The 17,504-nt window shown below is 48.6% G+C and overlaps 1 protein-coding gene across 1 annotated transcript; it reads left to right on the top strand.

The window, feature by feature from the left end:
• Positions 1-1,394: 1,394 nt before the first annotated feature.
• On the top strand, positions 1,395-7,066 carry TFAP2E (transcription factor AP-2 epsilon (activating enhancer binding protein 2 epsilon)). Its single transcript, XM_009895621.1, has 5 exons — positions 1,395-1,437; positions 2,202-2,430; positions 2,713-2,831; positions 6,219-6,360; positions 6,778-7,066. The coding sequence occupies exons 1-5, from the start codon at positions 1,395-1,397 to the stop codon at positions 7,064-7,066; spliced, it is 822 nt and encodes a 273-aa protein (XP_009893923.1).
• The last annotated feature ends 10,438 nt before the right edge of the window (positions 7,067-17,504 follow it).

Below are 17,504 nucleotides of genomic sequence, written 5' to 3'. Positions count from 1 at the left end.
CTTCAGCAGATTTGTTTCCAACATTAGGATCATTCCTAAAAACGCCAGTACACGTTTCGAAAGTGTCGTGGTGTCTCCATGCCATCGCCCCGCTGTGCATCAGCATCCATCCCACCGCCCTGTCCTGCCCGTCCCCTCCCCGCGCGCTGCCGGGGGCTCCGTCAGACCCATCTCCCGCCCGGTTTTCCATAGGCTCCGGTGCTAACTCACGCCGGTGCCAGCTGGGTTTGCCTCCTCCCCGGCTGCCATGTTTCACGGACACGGGTGGTGAGGCACGATTCCCCTCTCTCCTGCATGGCTGTTGAGTTCCTCCTGCGCATGCAGGTCCCCAGCCACGCATGCGGCTCGAATGCACGCCACCGCATGGTTGCAGGCACGCACAAATGTATATGAGTATATAAATTATGCAGAGCTCTTTGTGGACAGACAGAGTGTGCGATACTACAAGCAACACCGGCTCTCCAAGGGTTTGGGGGTGGCCCTCTCTGCAGCAGAACCCCCATCCGCGGGGTACCTGGACCTGCGGGGACACACGCCCCGGCAGCAATGCATGGATATTTGTAAAACACGCTCTGACTTTTTATTTTAAGGGTGTCCCCTAGAGACAAACATAACCTGTTCTGGGAGTGTGGAAGAAAGCTTTGAAGTTGCTGCTTCCTGGAAATAGCTCTGGTTTCCGACGTCGCATGGTGATGTTCCCGTGTGTATTCTTCCCTGAACATCCTCAACCTGCTACGGCCGTGGCAAACGCCAACAGCGCCGGGGCCGACCCCGGCAGGGCACCAGTGCATGTTGCCCTTCAGTCCCCCTTTTGTCCAAGTTTCATGCCGAGAGGAAACTTAATATGCCTCCGCTCCTTCCCATTCATCCTTTAGTCTTAAAACATTCGCCATTTTTATGTAACATGTGCTACTTTTTTATTGCCACACTACCACGTTGTTGAGCTGTATTTACAATATGCTGATTGTACGCACCCCCTAATAGGTCCAGTCTACGTACCCTCCCCAATTAATTTTCGGGTTTTCTTTTTCATTTTGGGCATGTGTATTTCCTTTATAAAACCCGCATCTCGCCCTGGTATTTGTCGCTGCGTTACTTGCAGGAACCATCTGAATGTGCATTGTGGAACAGTCATTACCGAGGAACCACAAGGAATGCCAGGGCCGAAGTGATCTGGAGCGATGGCATTTGCAGTCCTCTTTGGATTCTTTCAAAACCTGTTTTTGTTTTTTTCTTTTTTTCCAGAGTTAAATTGGTTATTAATTTCAGAACATAAAAGCCAAAGAGATTTGGCACAGGTTTCAGCCACAGTTTTAACCTATAAACCTTTATTGCGTCTAAGAACGTTTCTTAGGAATGACGTATGGGAAAACCGTGCCCACCTCACCCCGGGCATGACGCCACGGGCCCGGTGCGACGCTGCGCTCACCATTGCCTGTCTAACCTCTTGTCTTAACTGACTCTTGCCCATTAAGTCAAAGGAAGTTGATTGGGTTTGATCTTCTCAAGCTTCCTTTAAGCCAGAGATGATGGAAGTTCAGGGCTGCAGCTTGTCGTGGGGCTAATCCCAAAGCTGAAGTCAAAGAAACCCTTTCCCCGGGTTCCTGTGGGCGCATACCGGCAAACACGGCTCTGGGCCAGCCCAGCATCGCCCGGGGTTTACGCCGGGTGTGGAGGTGGTGGCTCAGCCCATCGATCCCGTGCAGTGGGACACAGCCGTGTGCCCGGGCAGAGCCAGGCTGCAGCCGCGATCCTGTCCTGAAGCCGGGAGAGGGACGGCAGCCAGCGCTTCGCCCGGCCCTCCCACCTCCACGGAGTGCCCCGAGGAGACGGGGAGGGGAGGCTGCCACAGGTCCAGGCAGCGATGCTGCGGCCAGTCCTTGGCCTTGCGGGAGAGCAGCCCAGAGCCGTGGGTTTAATTACAGCAGAGCTGGCAGGCGTGGGAGAGCGGGCGAGAGCAGAGCCCAGGCTTCTTCCTTTATTTTTTTTTTTCTTTATTTGGTTTAGTTTCATCACCTCACCTGTCTTCTTTTGTTGAGGAAAATATGAAACTAACTGAGATATCGCAGCCAGCCACGCTGACGTCTGCGGACGGCAGTGTGTGGGCTCGAAAGCTGCCAGGAGAGTCCCCGCGCAGCGTCCCCGGCTCTGGACTCCCTCAGCCACGGTCTCCTCTTCTCTCTCCCTTCCTTGTCTCCCAGTGCCCATCCCCTCGAAGGCCAACGGCACCACCATTTCCAGCCTGTCAATGAACAAAGACGGCCTGATCGGAGGGGTGACGAATCCCAACGAGGTCTTCTGCTCCGTGCCTGGCCGCCTCTCTCTTCTCAGCTCCACCTCCAAGTACAAGGTGACCGTCGGGGAGGTGCAGAGAAGGCTCTCGCCCCCCGAGTGTCTCAACGCCTCTCTCCTCGGAGGAGTCCTCCGCAGGTAGGCTGCTCCGGAGGGCCCCGGGACAGCCCAAGGCGGCAGGGCTGGGCTGGGAGCTGGGACGCAGGGGGAAACGCCAAAGCAAGCTGTGTGCTCGGCACCAGCTCTTACCGCTCAGACTAACGGAGATGAGAAATCCTGGTGTGTGGGCATTGGGGAATAGCATTTTTGTTGCTTTTTCTTCTTTCCCTTCAAACCTGAAAGCTTAAACTGGGATTAGTTATACTTATTTTAATATTAATTACACGATTCTTTTTTCCCCTCCTTGTTTTCTCTTCTCAGAGCAAAATCAAAAAACGGGGGTCGGTGCTTAAGGGAAAGGTTAGAGAAAATTGGACTAAATCTACCTGCAGGAAGGCGCAAAGCTGCCAACGTCACCCTGCTGACATCCCTGGTGGAAGGTAAGAGTCCCTCTCCGCTCCCGCAGAGGATGGGAGTGCCGAAACTTCCATATCCTTCATTTGCAGCTTTCCACAAACGAGAACACTTAGAACAAAGTATGCATCGGTCACCACCAACTGGGACAGGGAAGATCCCCGTGTAGTCTCCCTGCTGATCCAGGCACGTCTGTCTTCCGAAACTCAGGCATTTCTGTCGGACCAGTCACAGCAGAGGCATCCACAGCTGAGCGGGGCTGCGAGTTTCCTTTCGGCTGTATCTAAACGTACCGTTCACACCGTGAACCCATTCTAACAACGCTTAGTCAGGTGCACAGACACCAAACACACACACAAAAAAAAGCTTGAATAAAGCTGCCAAGAATTTAGCAGCTCTTCTGTAGCACTGTGCACCCACTTAGGACATGACCCGGGTGCTGCCGACGGTGCCACTCTTGGGCAGCATCCACCTCGTCCGCGGAGGCTCCAGCACCACACGCGGGTCCGTGTCTTGTCTCCGGTAAGGAGGAGATGCCCCGTATCTGCCCCCCTCCCCTGGGACAGCAGGGGACAAGCGAGACATGGAGGAGATGCCGCACAGCTCTGCGGTGTTGCAGGTGGAGGTGAAGTTCGTGGCAGCATCCCTCGGAGCGTGGCGGTAAGGGCTGAGCATGGAAAACGTGCTGCGGGCGGCACGGCCTCGGCAGGCGGCGTGCGACCGGCCCCGCTGCGTGAGCTGCCCCTGCGGAAAGCTGCCGGTTTGTTTGCTCCCCTCCTACTTTTTGCGCGATGGAAATGATGATGTCGCCACTGCATCTTGGGAGAAAAGGGCACGGGACGCAAACAAATGCAATGACAGCTCCGACTCCCTTCCAGCTTTGGAATCCATTGTGTCTGCGCCCGGCGCGTTGGAGGCAGCTGCCTGCAGTTTCTGAATAGAAAATCATCTCCATTGTTGCCAGCAAATTAAATGACCCGCTTCATTAGGCAGAGGTTGTTACTGAGGGCAGTTGGTTCGTGCTGAATGAAAGGCTGATTTCCATTAAAAGAAAAGAAAGAAAAGAATGAAAGAAAGAAAAGAAGGAAGAAAAGTACATTTTGATTTCAGGTGGCTGCTGATGTTTTGGTTCCTGCTTACCAGCTCGTAGTAAATAAAAGAGTGGTGCCGTGGGTGCCTGATGGATATAATTTCCTCCTGCACATAAGTGTTATGGTACCGGGAGACATTTCACCCAGAGGAAGGTGCTATTGCATTGTCATTACTCAGCACCCAGAAACCGGCTCGGGCCCCTATGCCCCAGGCACCCTCTTTCTTGGACGTTTGCTGTCTTGGCTTAATTTGTTTTCTCCCCTCTGCCTTCGCAATGTCTGTTCATTTAGAAAAAAATACTGGGTGGTTTTCTGAGTGCTAATGATAGATTTGTTGTTCCGCTGACCCACAGCCATCCACAAGGATGGGGGAGGATGGGTGCCGGGGGACCCAGGGAGCACTGCGAGGGCTGCAGGTAGAAATGCAGCTTCCTTCGGGCACCCTGGCCACGAGCACCGAGCACCGAGCACTCGCCCTCTCCCGGGCACCCGCTCCGTGGGAGTAGCTGCAGCACGGACCCCGGGGAGCAGCAGGGCTCTCCTTCAACTCCAGGAACACCCCTGAGCTCTCAGAAGGAGGTGTGTGTCCAGACAGGCTCCCGTGGCCCCTCCGCCTGCCGTGGCCTCCTGCCCCACGCTCTGCTCCAGCCTCTCCTCCCGCAGGCTCTGACACCGCTTGCAAAAGCCGGACACCTTCTCCCCTCTGCCGAAGCCTCTCCGAGCCAGCATCCAAATCGCCCTTAAAGCCCTCGGCTGTGTCGCCACTCACACGCGCTCACGGAGGACGGAAATCCTGGCTTCAGCCTGGGCTCTCGCCGTGAGGTCACACAGCCCTTTTTCATTGCCACAATAACTGTTTTTCAGCAGCTATTACTTCCTTGCTTGTTTTTTAACATGCAGACAACTGCAATTCCCATTCTCTAGGTTTACCCTATGTGCTCCTTCTTTGGAGGAGGAGATAAAGTGGAAAGTACCGTCATTATAGGGGAAGCACAGGCACTTTCCCCATAACATGCCCTTCCCAGCCTGAGCTCCGGGAGCAGGGGAGGCTGTGATGGGATCTAGGTTAATGCTATTAGGATGGATGGTCTAATACGTGTGAGCAGCAGGGGGGCAAGTCAAATTAGCTCTGCCTGCCAGACCGGGATTTCGGGCGTTGGGCATGATCAATTGCCATCAGCTCTGATTATTTCCACGGGGACGCCTGGAGATGGATCAATTCCGTCAATGGGTGGGCATTTCCACGGGGTGATGGATACGCTGCCTGCGCGTCCAGCCCGAGGGCCCCCGCTCACCGCGGGAGGATGTAACCCCCTTCCTTCCGCCTGTTTCTCACATCCCCCCTTTGCCCTGCGGTCGCGGGGTTAAGGTCGCTCTTTCACCCTCCAGCCCCTGTTTAAACATCTGCTCAATTTGGAGACACCAAGCAGGAAATTTTGGAAGCGGAGAGAGAAAGATGCAGCAAAGGGAGCTCCCAAGTGAGAAACACCTCTGCTGTTCTTGGAGGTGCAGCCCAGAGAGTCGCACCTCGTCCCGCTCGAACTCCAGCACCATCTTGATGCGTTTTTAAAAGCCAGCAAAGGAAGGAACCAGCTTCTGTTTAGAGTTGGCAATGGTTCATTTGGACCCACACGGACTAATTGTCTTACAGATGAGCACAAGAAACTCACAGTGGTGTCTCTGCACCAAGAGCCAGAGGTGGAGAGAGCTCCTGGGTGGCAACTGAGAAAGGGAAGTGCTCCAGTCCCAGCAGAAATAAGGCACCTCAGTGAGATGGCTGAAGCTGCTACAGAAAGCGCTTCTTTTTCACCTGTTGGAGTGGGGCCAGAGGACACCACAGAGATGCTGGGAGGGCTGGAGCCCCTCTGCTGGGAGGACAGGCTGGGAGAGTTGGGGGGGTTCAGCCTGGAGAAGAGAAGGCCAAAAAGGGGAGACCTCAGAGCCCCTTCCAGTGCCTAAAGCGGCTCCAGGAGAGCTGGGGAGGGACTCTGGATCAAGGAGGGGAGCCACAGGATGAAGGGGAACGGTTTTAAACTGAAAGAGAGGAGATCTAGATTAGATATTCAGAAGAAATTCTCTCCTGTGAGGGCGGTGAGCCCCTGGGGCAGGTTGCCCCGAGAAGCTGTGGCTGCCCCATCCCTGGAGGTGGTCAAGGCCAGGTTGGACGGGGCTTGGAGCAACCTGGGCTGGGGGGAGGTGGCCCTGCCCAGGGCAGGGGGTGGGAACTGGATGATCTTCAAGGTCCCTTCCAACCCAAACCAGTCTATGATTCTGTGATTCACGCGGATGTTGACACAGTTTGTTAATCTGTCCTGCTCGTAGGTGAAGCCGTTCACCTGGCTCGGGATTTTGGGTACGTGTGTGAGACAGAGTTCCCAGCCAAGGCGGCAGCAGAGTACCTGTGCCGACAGCACTCTGACCCCACGGAGCTCCACACTAGGAAAAACATGCTGCTGGCTACCAAGTGAGTGCAGATGGCAACCAGCCACGGCTGTGTTAGGTACCTGCAGCCCCGACGGGTGGCGTTAGCCCCGAGAGCATCCTCTTCTGCAGGGGAGAGATGGCCTCGTGAGCTGCACATGGATCTGAAAGGTGTGCAGCAAGGGGAATGGTCAGCATGGATGGACGGGCTTGCCCCGCGGTGGGAGAGGTTACCCCAACCCCAGGGCGCATTTCGGCTCGGCCACACGTGGCCCTTTGAAGCAGCAGCAGCCGCACCGGCTCCAACTCTGCACTCGTGGGCTTTCCCAGGGCTGGAGCTGAAAGCTCCCGGAGGGGAGAGAGCTGCTCGGGCAGGGAGGGGGAAAAGGGACCCCAAACACACCTATGGCCCCACGGCTTTCCCACAGCGCTGGCGGTAACACAAACCTCTCTCTTTCAGGCAAATTTGTAAAGAGTTTGCAGACTTGATAGCCCAGGATCGCTCGCCGCTGGGGAACAGCCGCCCCTCGCTCATCCTAGAGCCCGGTGTCCAGAGCTGTTTGACTCATTTCAGCTTGATAACCCACGGCTTCGGGGGCCCGGCCATCTGCGCGGCGCTCACCGCCTTCCAGAACTACCTGGTGGAGTCCCTTAAGGGGCTGGATAAAATGTTCATGAACAGCACAGGGAACGGGCACACGGCCGGAGACTCCAAAGCGTCAGAAAAAGAAGTGAAGCATCGGAAATAACTGTGCCGTCTCCCTCCTCCTCCCCGGGAGGAGCTTGCCCCGGTCACAAATAGATAGCACCGGGGGAGAAAGATGATCCAGTGCACTGTTTTCAGAACTGCTACGTTTGAATTTGGGATGAAACTCGTAAAGCAAAAAAAGAAAAGACAAAAAAGAAGATTTAAAGAATTTAAGAAGAAAACAACTCTAATGGACGTAGTGAAATTGAGAAAATAAGCCAGGTTAATGGCTTTGGGGTTTTACTTTTTTTTTTTTTTTTTTTTTTAAATCGTGGATGCAGGCAGCCAAGTCATGTGCAATTTTATTTTGTTTTTTAAAAACCCAGAGTGAAACCCTGACATGCTCCAGGAATTTGTTCCAACAGAAAAACTGAGAAGAAAGAACAAAAGCCTCCTCAAGGCAAGAACCGGAGGCACGCGCAGCAGAGGGCAGGGCGTTGGATCGCTGGCTCTACCTGGATTTATCAGCTGGTTTTGACAGGCAAACACCCAGGAACCCTTCCCGTTTCCCCACCTACAGCCCAGCCCTAAAGCCAGGCCAAGAGAAAATCGCCAGCGAACTGCTTTGGATTTAAAGCGGTTTCAGACTTCGTTTACAGTGTTCAGACTGAGCCTCGAGGAGGGTTTTCCGTGAGGCTGAGGAGCCCGGAGCCGTACCGCGGGGGAGGAACCGACCCCACAGCCCACGGGTCCCAGGCAGGAACCCACCGAGGAGCCGTCCCCACTGCGACGGTCACAGCTGGGGTTAAAGCAGGTTGAGTTGAACCCGGGACTAATTAAAACTCTACAAACTACAGATAACAGCACACAAGTTTCTAAAAATAATAATAATTAATAAAGCACAAGGAGCAGAACTTGAACCAGGCCAAACTGAACTGTTCTAAATCTGTATATATTTATTTATGTGTAATTAAAATCTGAAAGTTTTAAAATGTCCAGTGCAAGTTATTTATATCAAATTGAGTTGGGTTTTTTTTTGTTTTGCCTTTTGTTTGTTTGTTTGTTTTGGGGGTTTTTTTTTGGAAGATGAAAGTCTTTGGATTTTCTGCCATTAGAAATGGGAATGAAGTTTTGGATACACAAAACTGTAGCATGGACAAGATAGGCTGTGATGATAATGACTATAGAAGTTCTGCAGGATTTTGTACTTGCTGTTGTTTCTTTTAATGCTGCAATAGATGTACAACACCCACACCACGATGTCATTCTCATTATCTTAATAAACCTCTTTTTATTTGAAGAAAGCACCTCCATCGTCTTTGTGAGCAAAGATCCTTCCGCCTCTGTAGTTGTATCTTGAAATATTATATAGATTTAAGAAACAACATCCTCCAATTTCACGGCTGATGTCCGACTGCTCTGTGCTGTCACAGACCGAGCGCTGACGGGATGAGGGGCGCTGGCGGTAGTGCCCCAATCTCGCGAGGCGTCGCAGCCCGGCCGGCGCCTCCGGTAACGCCGGCGCAGAACAGTGCAATGATGTCTTTGCGGGTGGCTCAGAACTACTCAGCACAGTCAAATCTAAACCTGTCTGTGAAGAGCTGCAGAAGGACCTCATGGTATCAAGACAACGAGTGATAAATTAGCAGATAAAATAACCCTACTAATCTATCCGCAGCAAAGCGCTCTAAATTAGCTGCTATGTTTGTGGCATTAGGGATAGGACTCGGAAAACAGCCACCTCGTACTCACAGGAGGTTGGAAATACAAACAAGGTGATGGGAACTCTTAGAAAAGGATTAACAAACCACAACACAGATTATGCTGCACGACACACATGTGTTTGCGTAGTATTGCTCTATCTTGAGTGCAGATCTGGCAGCCCAACGGGCAAAGCCGTGGAGAGGGGCAGCCAGGGAGACCTCAGGTGGGAACTGACTTCTGCGTGCGGAGGGACGAAGGGGTCAGAGCTGCACCGCTCGTAAGGACAGGAGCAGTATATGGCAGGAGGATTGGAAAATAATGGTATAAAAGAATACAAAGAGGGACCGATGACACTAAAAGTAGAGGCAGGACGCCGAACGAAAGAGTCGGGAAGCAGGTTTAAATGAATGAACAGCAGACAAGTGAAAAGCCGTGGCGTTTCATGGAAGCAGATGTGTAAATGGCAGTGGGAGAGGGGTGATTTTGGACAGCGTGTTTGCAGTCTTCCCCACACATCCATTGCTCGTCACAGCTCGAGACTGGGCAGAGGGATGTGGGTCTGGGTCATTACAGCACTCATTATATTGGACCTTTCTCAGCGTTGTACCCATCGGTTTTCTCTGGAGGCTGCAGAATAGGCTGATGATAACAGAGAAATAATGAAACAGTCCCAAAAAGCACCACAGGCTTCCAGAGGGAGCTCCCTTTTAGAAAAGTGTGAAAGAAAATATTTTATGTACGAATATAATTTGTGGGGATGGCCCAGAGTCAGAAACTTGCATCTAAATACTCCCTTCAAAATCTCAGGGATGCATTTAAATTAGGAATTGCATTGGAAACGTCCCTTGGTATGAAGTTTGTGAAAGCAAAGACCTAAATGACGGGCTCTGCAGGTCTGGTTTTGCTCTGGACCTTCCCAAAGGAAGAGCCAGGGAAGAAGGAGGAGTCACGGAGCAGAATGGAAATACTACAGACACATTAGAGGCTTGTTTACACTTCAAAGCTATTTTGGATAATGCAGGGTGTGAGCCGAAAGCACAAAAACTATTCCTATTTAAAAGTATTCCAAAATAGGAGTGCCCTGTTCTGCATCAGCATAATCCGTGTTTAAAATAGATGATGATAAAGGAGAATAAGATGCTTTTGTGCTACAGTACAGGTTTCCCTACCTGGACCCTACATGGAGTTATTTAGGCTAACTATCCTGAAATAATTCAATTTGTAGACATCCTCTGGTGCGCAGTATCAGAGAAGAGCAAACTACACTCTGACAGATGATGACGGTGTATGTGTGCACACTATAATATACAGGCGTGAAATATAATTTCATAATGTAATCACATTATGAAAACCTGCGTTGGTTAGGGCACTCTTTGAATATCAAGGAATTCTTAGACATAGCAGCGATGAGCAATACGAAGAATCAGGATATGCCGACGGTAATTACACGCCACGTCCGTCGGGTGGAAAAGTACCTCCCTCCTCATTTTCCTCTCTGGGTAACTGCAAGGCTTTTGAATGTTTGATGAGGAACAGTCTGGTGCCTGAAAGACCAGGAGGCCACGGATGCTCAAGATCGACGATGGACATGTCATGTAGGATCAACTTTCTAAAAGCATTGAGACTTCCCAAAATTTTGGGCATCTTCCTTTCTGCAGGCCCGCAGAGATGCCTGCGAAGAGCACGGCTTTCAGAGGTTGTACCAGGCCAATTATTGTCTTCAATGAGTGAGCACTGGAGTTCCCCTCCCGGCTCTCTGTCAAACAACGCCATCCCCTGATGTGTTCTTTGCTTTTCCATCCAAAGAGGAGAAAGAAAAAGGCATTTTACACAATTCATGGCTCTACCCTGGTATAAATTCCCACACTGATTACAAATATTATCGTGGGAAAATACGCGGGATTGTGTCAAAGAGTAAAAATAGATTCAGACTCATGGTTTCTGCGCTTGTTATAGAACACTCTGGAATTTCAATCCTAAAGGCGAATTGCAAAAAAAAAATAATAATATCTTTTTTGAATTAATTTTGAATGAATGACAAGTCCAGGGAAACCACACGACAATCCTTGACAAGTGAGAAAGAAAAAAGGACATTAACAAAACCCCTCTGTTCCCTAACAGCCGGCTGTCCCAAGGGTAAGCCAGGGATAACATTGACTGTGACTCTCTACTGTATCGTTAACGCAAACGAGCAGAGGTTGTGTTGGCATTCTGCATGGCTTTGGATAGGCTAAATAACTACCTTTAAGCAGGCTACCTTAAAAGCAACAGGGTAATAACAGCCCTCCCTAGTAAAACAACAAAATAAACAGACTTTGCTGACCTGTAGTTAATGCATTCTTTCATATATGAGAGAGTTCATTAAATTCCAAACTTTACATAGAGAATCTGAGGAGCCACACCATCGGTGAGCAAAGGAAGTTTTTCCTGTTAGTGCAACTGAATCCAAACACCAAAACCAAAAACATTTTCAAATCAGGCAGTAAAACAAATGTTTTTTGCGTGGTGACAACAGGCTTGTTTCAGAGAGCATTGATGTAGCAGCCCGGACAGACAGCACAGCGTCATGCACGGCATACGGCTGTAGCCTGAATTCCCCTGACAGACTTTGGGAGAGACAGCGTAAACGCAGTCATTACACCGAATCTGAACATGCTGAGCCAGAAGGTATCATTTTGGTCTTCCTGCCTGACCTCCTTTATATTGCAAAGGATTCCCACTGCGGCCACCTGAGCATCGCTGCATTTGCAACAGGATGCCATAAATAGCAATAATAATTCCAGACACTGAATATACACCCAAGCTTTGACCCCGTAATCGCAGTGCTGAAGCATCCCAGTAACCTCGGAGGCAGGCAGACAGCAGAAATGATGCCAGGGTTATTCTGGATGGCTCCTTTGCACATTTTTACCCTGACACCTTCAGATGCTCCTCATTTGATGCTTTTCAGCAGAGAAAAGGCTAAAATTATATGCTGAAATTCAGAAGTATTTCCCATAAGGATAGTTTCATTTTAGTAGCAAAGGTTATAGCCAAAGAAGATTTGTTAAATGGAGACTACTCAACTTCTTTGGGGTGTGAAATGAGTTCAGAGAGAGATCAAGCCATTGCTCCAAGTCAAGAAGTTCTACAGCATGGCAGGACGTGTCTGGATGCTGCAGACTTCTCACCTGACAATGGCTCTGTCTATGCAGAAGCGCCTCAGGTTCCCCTCAAGTTTTTCCACTGTTTTTCCACTTAAACTGGCTGAAGAATCCCCAAGAGGCAGCGTTTTCTTGCTGTGACTGAATGACCTGCACTCAACAAAACATGATAACCAGTCCACCATCCTCCTCTGTCCACACCCAAAATTTCATATCCTCTACATTTCTCTTTATTTTCTCACAGAACAGATAAGTTTCAGCTAATTCTGCAATGGTATCTGGGATTTATTTATTCTCAAGTGCACACTTTAAGTAGTAAATCACATTCTTCCCATACGCCACTCCAGGTCTTCCATAGTCAAACGTACACGGTGTTACAGACCTGATCAAAGTGGATCCACGGAGGTGTCCACTTGAGCTTCAGCACATCGGTGGCTGAAATACTGCCCACTTTTATTCTGGAGTTCATGAGAGCTTCATCACACCTCGAAGACTTTATTGTTTCTGACAACTATGTGGAATTGTAAACAGAGGACTTACCTGTATTTCCTACACAGATTGTGTCATCCAGGGACGTTTCTTTTCCAACAGGTTTATTTCTCAACATGTGGCAAATATTTTCAGAAAAGGAGCATTTCCCATGAAAGCATTTCATCCAATGCGATACAATCGGCGTATCTGTTTGTTTCGGGAAGGTTACGTTTATGTTCTAGTTGTACCACTTTGTTCAATCAGACATCAAATCTTTGTATTGGGCCCTGTGCAAAGACATCTTACCCCAACGTTCCTATTTCAGTAGACGAAATTACAAAACAAATAGTTACCTACATCTTACAGAAAACAGATGCCACGTGGAGAGTGAAAGTGATTTGCAGAGGGAGACATAGGGATTTTGAGGAAAACCATGCACCGTAACTACAAAAAACCAAAGTTAGTTTCTACATTCTGCTTCAGACAAAGATACAGACTATAAGCTTATTATTTTATTTCCAATGATAAAAAATTATGTCCTTTAAGAACCCCTGTTCCCCTTTGCTGCCTGTTGGTTCATTGCAAAAACGAAGGCAGAGCAGCGTTCAGAGGAGGAAGGCGATACATCAAATGGTGCTGCAGGCGCTGCTGAGGAGGAGACGAGTGGAAAGGCCAGTTTGCTTGGTTCGGACAATGAAAACAGCCTTTCTACACCCTCTTTGTAATGTGCTGCTGCTTTGACTCTTAAATGGACCCTGGCACCACAGGGAATTGCTTCAGCCTGGGCCTCCCACTCCTGACCCATTTCCATTTCATTTCCTCTCCCCCAGCCCTGTCATGTGTCAGGAGCACATTATACCTTTTAGAGTTTCCTGCTAATTTGGTCATCACAGGGAGCCTCCAGGAGAAGCCAGCAATTACCATGCTAAATCAGACTGGTCTTCTGGCGCAGATAACTCTGACTCTGCTCCGTTCAGGATCTCTTTGGGAGGAAGACGGGGCTTGGCACGGGTCTCTGGAGCCAAGACAGGAGCGAGCGCACCCGCAGCCCTGCGCGGGATGGGGAGTGCATCGCCGCCTGCCATGGCACGGCCACGCGTGCACCAGCGGAGAAAAGCAGGTTTCAGGCAAACCGAGAAGCATTCAGCTGTCCCCAGGAAAACGGGCAAGGGAAAAGAGGCAGGAAACCTCTCCACCCTATGGAGCATCTTCCACAGTATTTGGAAGAAAGATGGACAGATTAGAGAATCTACACTACAGGTCTATCTGGTGAAGTCCGAAGACTTTGATGAAAAGATAAAAATAAAGGAACTTTCCTATTTTAAAGTATTCTTAAAAAAAAGTTGTCATAGTGCCTTTGAATCTGCTGAGCTAAGGTGTAATTCAGCCAGAAAAACGTTCAGAGGAAGAATAGGTCTGTTCAGTTTGGGGCAAAGATTTTTTTTCTATTAATGCCATGTGTTAATAAGCTTTTTCACAGCTTTTGAACATAAAGAACCTTTTGGTTTAGTTCTCCACAAATTTCGGAGCCAACGCGGAAACCAAAACCAAAACCGTATGGCTTTACAGCTCCTAAAAACACCAGCAGAGGTTAACCTCAAATCTTTAACCACCTTATGTAAACATCTGAGATGAAGGCAAGCTGACCTCTGGCAGTGTTCACACAACCAGCCTTCCTGACGTTTCATCAAAGCACGGGCAATAAACACTAAGGTAAACACTAATACACAGCCCTAGGAATATCAGATGTACCGGAGTGAAGCCCCAAGTGTGATGACTTGGACAGGTTTCGCATGTGTGTTGAGTGACTACTGTAAGAGAAATGAAATTAGAACCCAGTTTTAATTGTTTTCTCCTTGAAGGTGCCCACTCAGAGCTACAGGATTTTAGGGATGATTATAAAAAGTGAAAAGAGAAACAGGTTTAAACGTTATCAATTTAAATGAGAGAAGATAAGAAATAAGTAAACCCTGGAGATCCTTTTCTATCCTGTACTTGGCCTTGCCCAGTAAAAGAAGTTTCAGAGACTCAAGAAACTGCTGTTCCAAAAAAGAAAACCACAAAATGATCCGACAGCTTAGGAAATGTCTTCCCAATTCCCAGATGTCAGACTTCGGTTATGTACTTTAAAGTTTCCGATTCCCATATACTCCAACTGTAGACATTTTATCCTACAGACAAGTGCATTTTCTGCTCAGCCCAGGACCATAATGACATCTTTCAGCCATGGCCTCAGTACACTACATGTTTGTTGGGTATAAGCAAATGAGTGTGTTACAGCGTTCCACATTCCAAAACAGCCATTTCAGACTTTTCCTGACTTTTTTTTTTTTCTTAAGCAAATTTTTTGTGCTGTGGGATCACAGAAAGGTCTTTGAAAATACCATCACAGGGTGCTGTAGCTTTTCCTGCCCTGTTGCTGATAAAATAGTGAGCATCCTCACTTCAAGGACATAGTAGTAAACATCAAGAACAATTTTGCAAGGGAGAATGGTATTATCTTTTTTAAAAAAATTAAAAGTGTACTTTAGCTTTACCTCCTCTGCACATTAATGCTTGGACTAACTAGTAGAGGATGGATTCCAGCTACGCTTTGATTGCTTTGGCAAGTCACTAGCTATCTCAGCCTTCACTTGTGAAAACACGGACGATTATCTGTTTCACGGGACAACTGTCTGACACTTGTGACAAATAAAGTGTGCCTCTTCCAAGGGAAGAAACAATCTTGTACATCCTACCTGTCGCTGCTGGACAAGGCATGAATGTGCTCTCCATACGGCTGAGTTTGTGACCGTCAGACCATCTGCACAGAGAGGAGGAGGCCAAACGAGTTTGTAAGGAGGCGGTGGCGTGCACGCAAGATCACTGCCCTCTGCTGAATGCAAGAGGCTTGTGAGATGCGCAGGGTTTCCCCACAGACCGAAAGCTGCGGTCGCAGGGCAATGGCATCTCTTGCATTTCAAGTGCAACATTTAGCAAGAGGAGATCAAGCATCACTTAAGCCCACAGCCATTGTGGTGGTACTATCACAGGACAGTCAATAATCCTAAAAATACTGATACAAAATACGATGGAGCCTGCTCTGTCATCTGTAAATTAAAGGAGATGCACTATTTTCATATTTCTAGTGTTTATGCACAAACATTTGATGATGTCAAAGGAGCTGCTACTGAGCAAAAGGTACTTTGCCCAAAATCAACATACACTTCGCCAAGTCACTCTTTCAGTCAAGTGGGTTATTAGGTTGGCCCCAGTTTGTACAGTTGTCTTAGAGTTAATTTATAGATCCAAACTTATACTGCATTTGTTGCTATTCAGATCTATCCACGTTTTAGTTTCACGTCTCTATAGATTTGATCAACAGAATTTAATTTTTCACAGATCTTGCTGACCTTTAATGCTTTACTATCATTACATGGGGAAGAACACACCGGCAGTTCCGAAACAGATCCTTCTAAACATCCTTTCCCCTCTCACCATTCCGCAACAGCAAAGGGTCTTCCCTATTCCTTCCACAGCTGTCTTGAGTTAGACTACATGAATAAGCTTATTGGATAACTACCTAATTGAACATTAGCACAGAAACAAAACGCTTAAACTGTCACTTCGCATTTTCAAGACAACTAACTTATTTTTAACATAGTCCTCAGCAAGCCAGGAGTGCACAGAGGCTCAGACCAACATAGTCAAGAACACGGAAAAAAAGAGAAGTTGCATGCTTTAATTCCACCATTTCCATTTTGCTTTTTGAAATCTGTTAAAACAACTTGTCTGCTTAGTTTGATCAGTGCTCGAATGAAAATTTCCTGCCCTTAATTACTGCTGATGGCAGACTGATAACAGCACATGGAAACTCTGCATAAGGTTAAACCTTTAAAGAAAAGGAATTAAAAATGGCTTGAAGGATATTTTTTTTATGAGTAGGATAAAATTATTCTTCTTTACAGACACAGTAAGTACAGTGCTTCACAGGTAGCGCAGTTAGAGGGTTTCCCTCCCTTAGACGCCAAGCTATTTTATGTAAAAGGAATATTCCGTCCCTGCTTCAGACTGGAAAATGGAATCAACCAAATCCCAAGCACTGTGAATGTAATCCACGATGTCAGCCCTGGCACCGGCTAATACTTCTCGTAGGAACCCACTGTCAAAACCAGAGACAAGAGCAGATGAAAACGCCTCCGTGGGAGAGCTTAGCCTGACCCTTCCCCTCCGCTCCCACGGCTTTACTCTGAAAAGCGACAGCTCCAGTTTGTCGCAGTTTCTGCCACTGACTGTTTCATCAATTCACCATGAACTCAAAGACTGCCATGAATACTGCATAAGATTGCTCCAAACATGCTTTATTTCTGTACCTTTGATTATTCTGTTGCTGTGCAGTCTCTACACTGGCTCACTAATTTCTCCAAGCACACCTGATGAGGGCCCTCAGGTTCACGCAGAAAAAGCCATCCCTGCCCACGGCATTTCACCTGCCCGGGGCCGCAGCCTCTCCTGGATTGTTTCACTGAACGGGGTCATGGATTTCTTCGACAGAAGAAATCTTGGGGAAACATGTAGGTGAAGCAGCTTGGGGCACTCTCCCCACCAGTGGTTCCTCATAAAGGCTGAACACGGCATTGGGGGTGGGGGGGTGGTGTAGCTTCTACCTTTCAGCCATTTCAATTTTTAATCGTATGTCTGTGCTCGGCTGTCACTTGCCATCGCACGCAGGGAGAACCTTCATCACTCCAGATGACTCCAAGCCGTCTAGTCACTTTTAGGATGGCAGAACTGTCTTGGTGACGTTGCAAACTTGTGCTAAGTACACTTTGGCCAGGCAGCTGCCCCAGTGCTGGTGACCCCTCTGTGCCAATGTTTCTGGTACGCGTGAAGGTCTACTGATGCAGATTTTCTTCCATGAAAAGGTGTAATTAAACACCAAGAAAAAGACCTACAAACACTACACCTACACTCACATACTTCTTTCAGCACAGCACTCCCCACGTAACGTGGCCGCAGGCAGCGGCTCTGCTCTCGTGTAAACCAATCTTCGAGCAAACGCCAAGAGATGAGCTGGTGCACTGATCTGTTACAGGCACAGGGCTCAGGAAGAGACTGTCTTTAAACAGGAAACCTAGCGCCAGAAAAAGTGCCTTGTTAACTCTTTAGGCCCTGAGGCTTTGGTAGTAAAACATATGGTCA

Source organism: Charadrius vociferus, unplaced genomic scaffold (genome assembly GCF_000708025.1).
Source record: "Charadrius vociferus isolate BGI_N301 unplaced genomic scaffold, ASM70802v2 scaffold812, whole genome shotgun sequence".
Taxonomy (NCBI): Eukaryota; Metazoa; Chordata; class Aves; order Charadriiformes; family Charadriidae; genus Charadrius; species Charadrius vociferus.
This window is presented reverse-complemented; position numbering and strand designations above follow the sequence as displayed.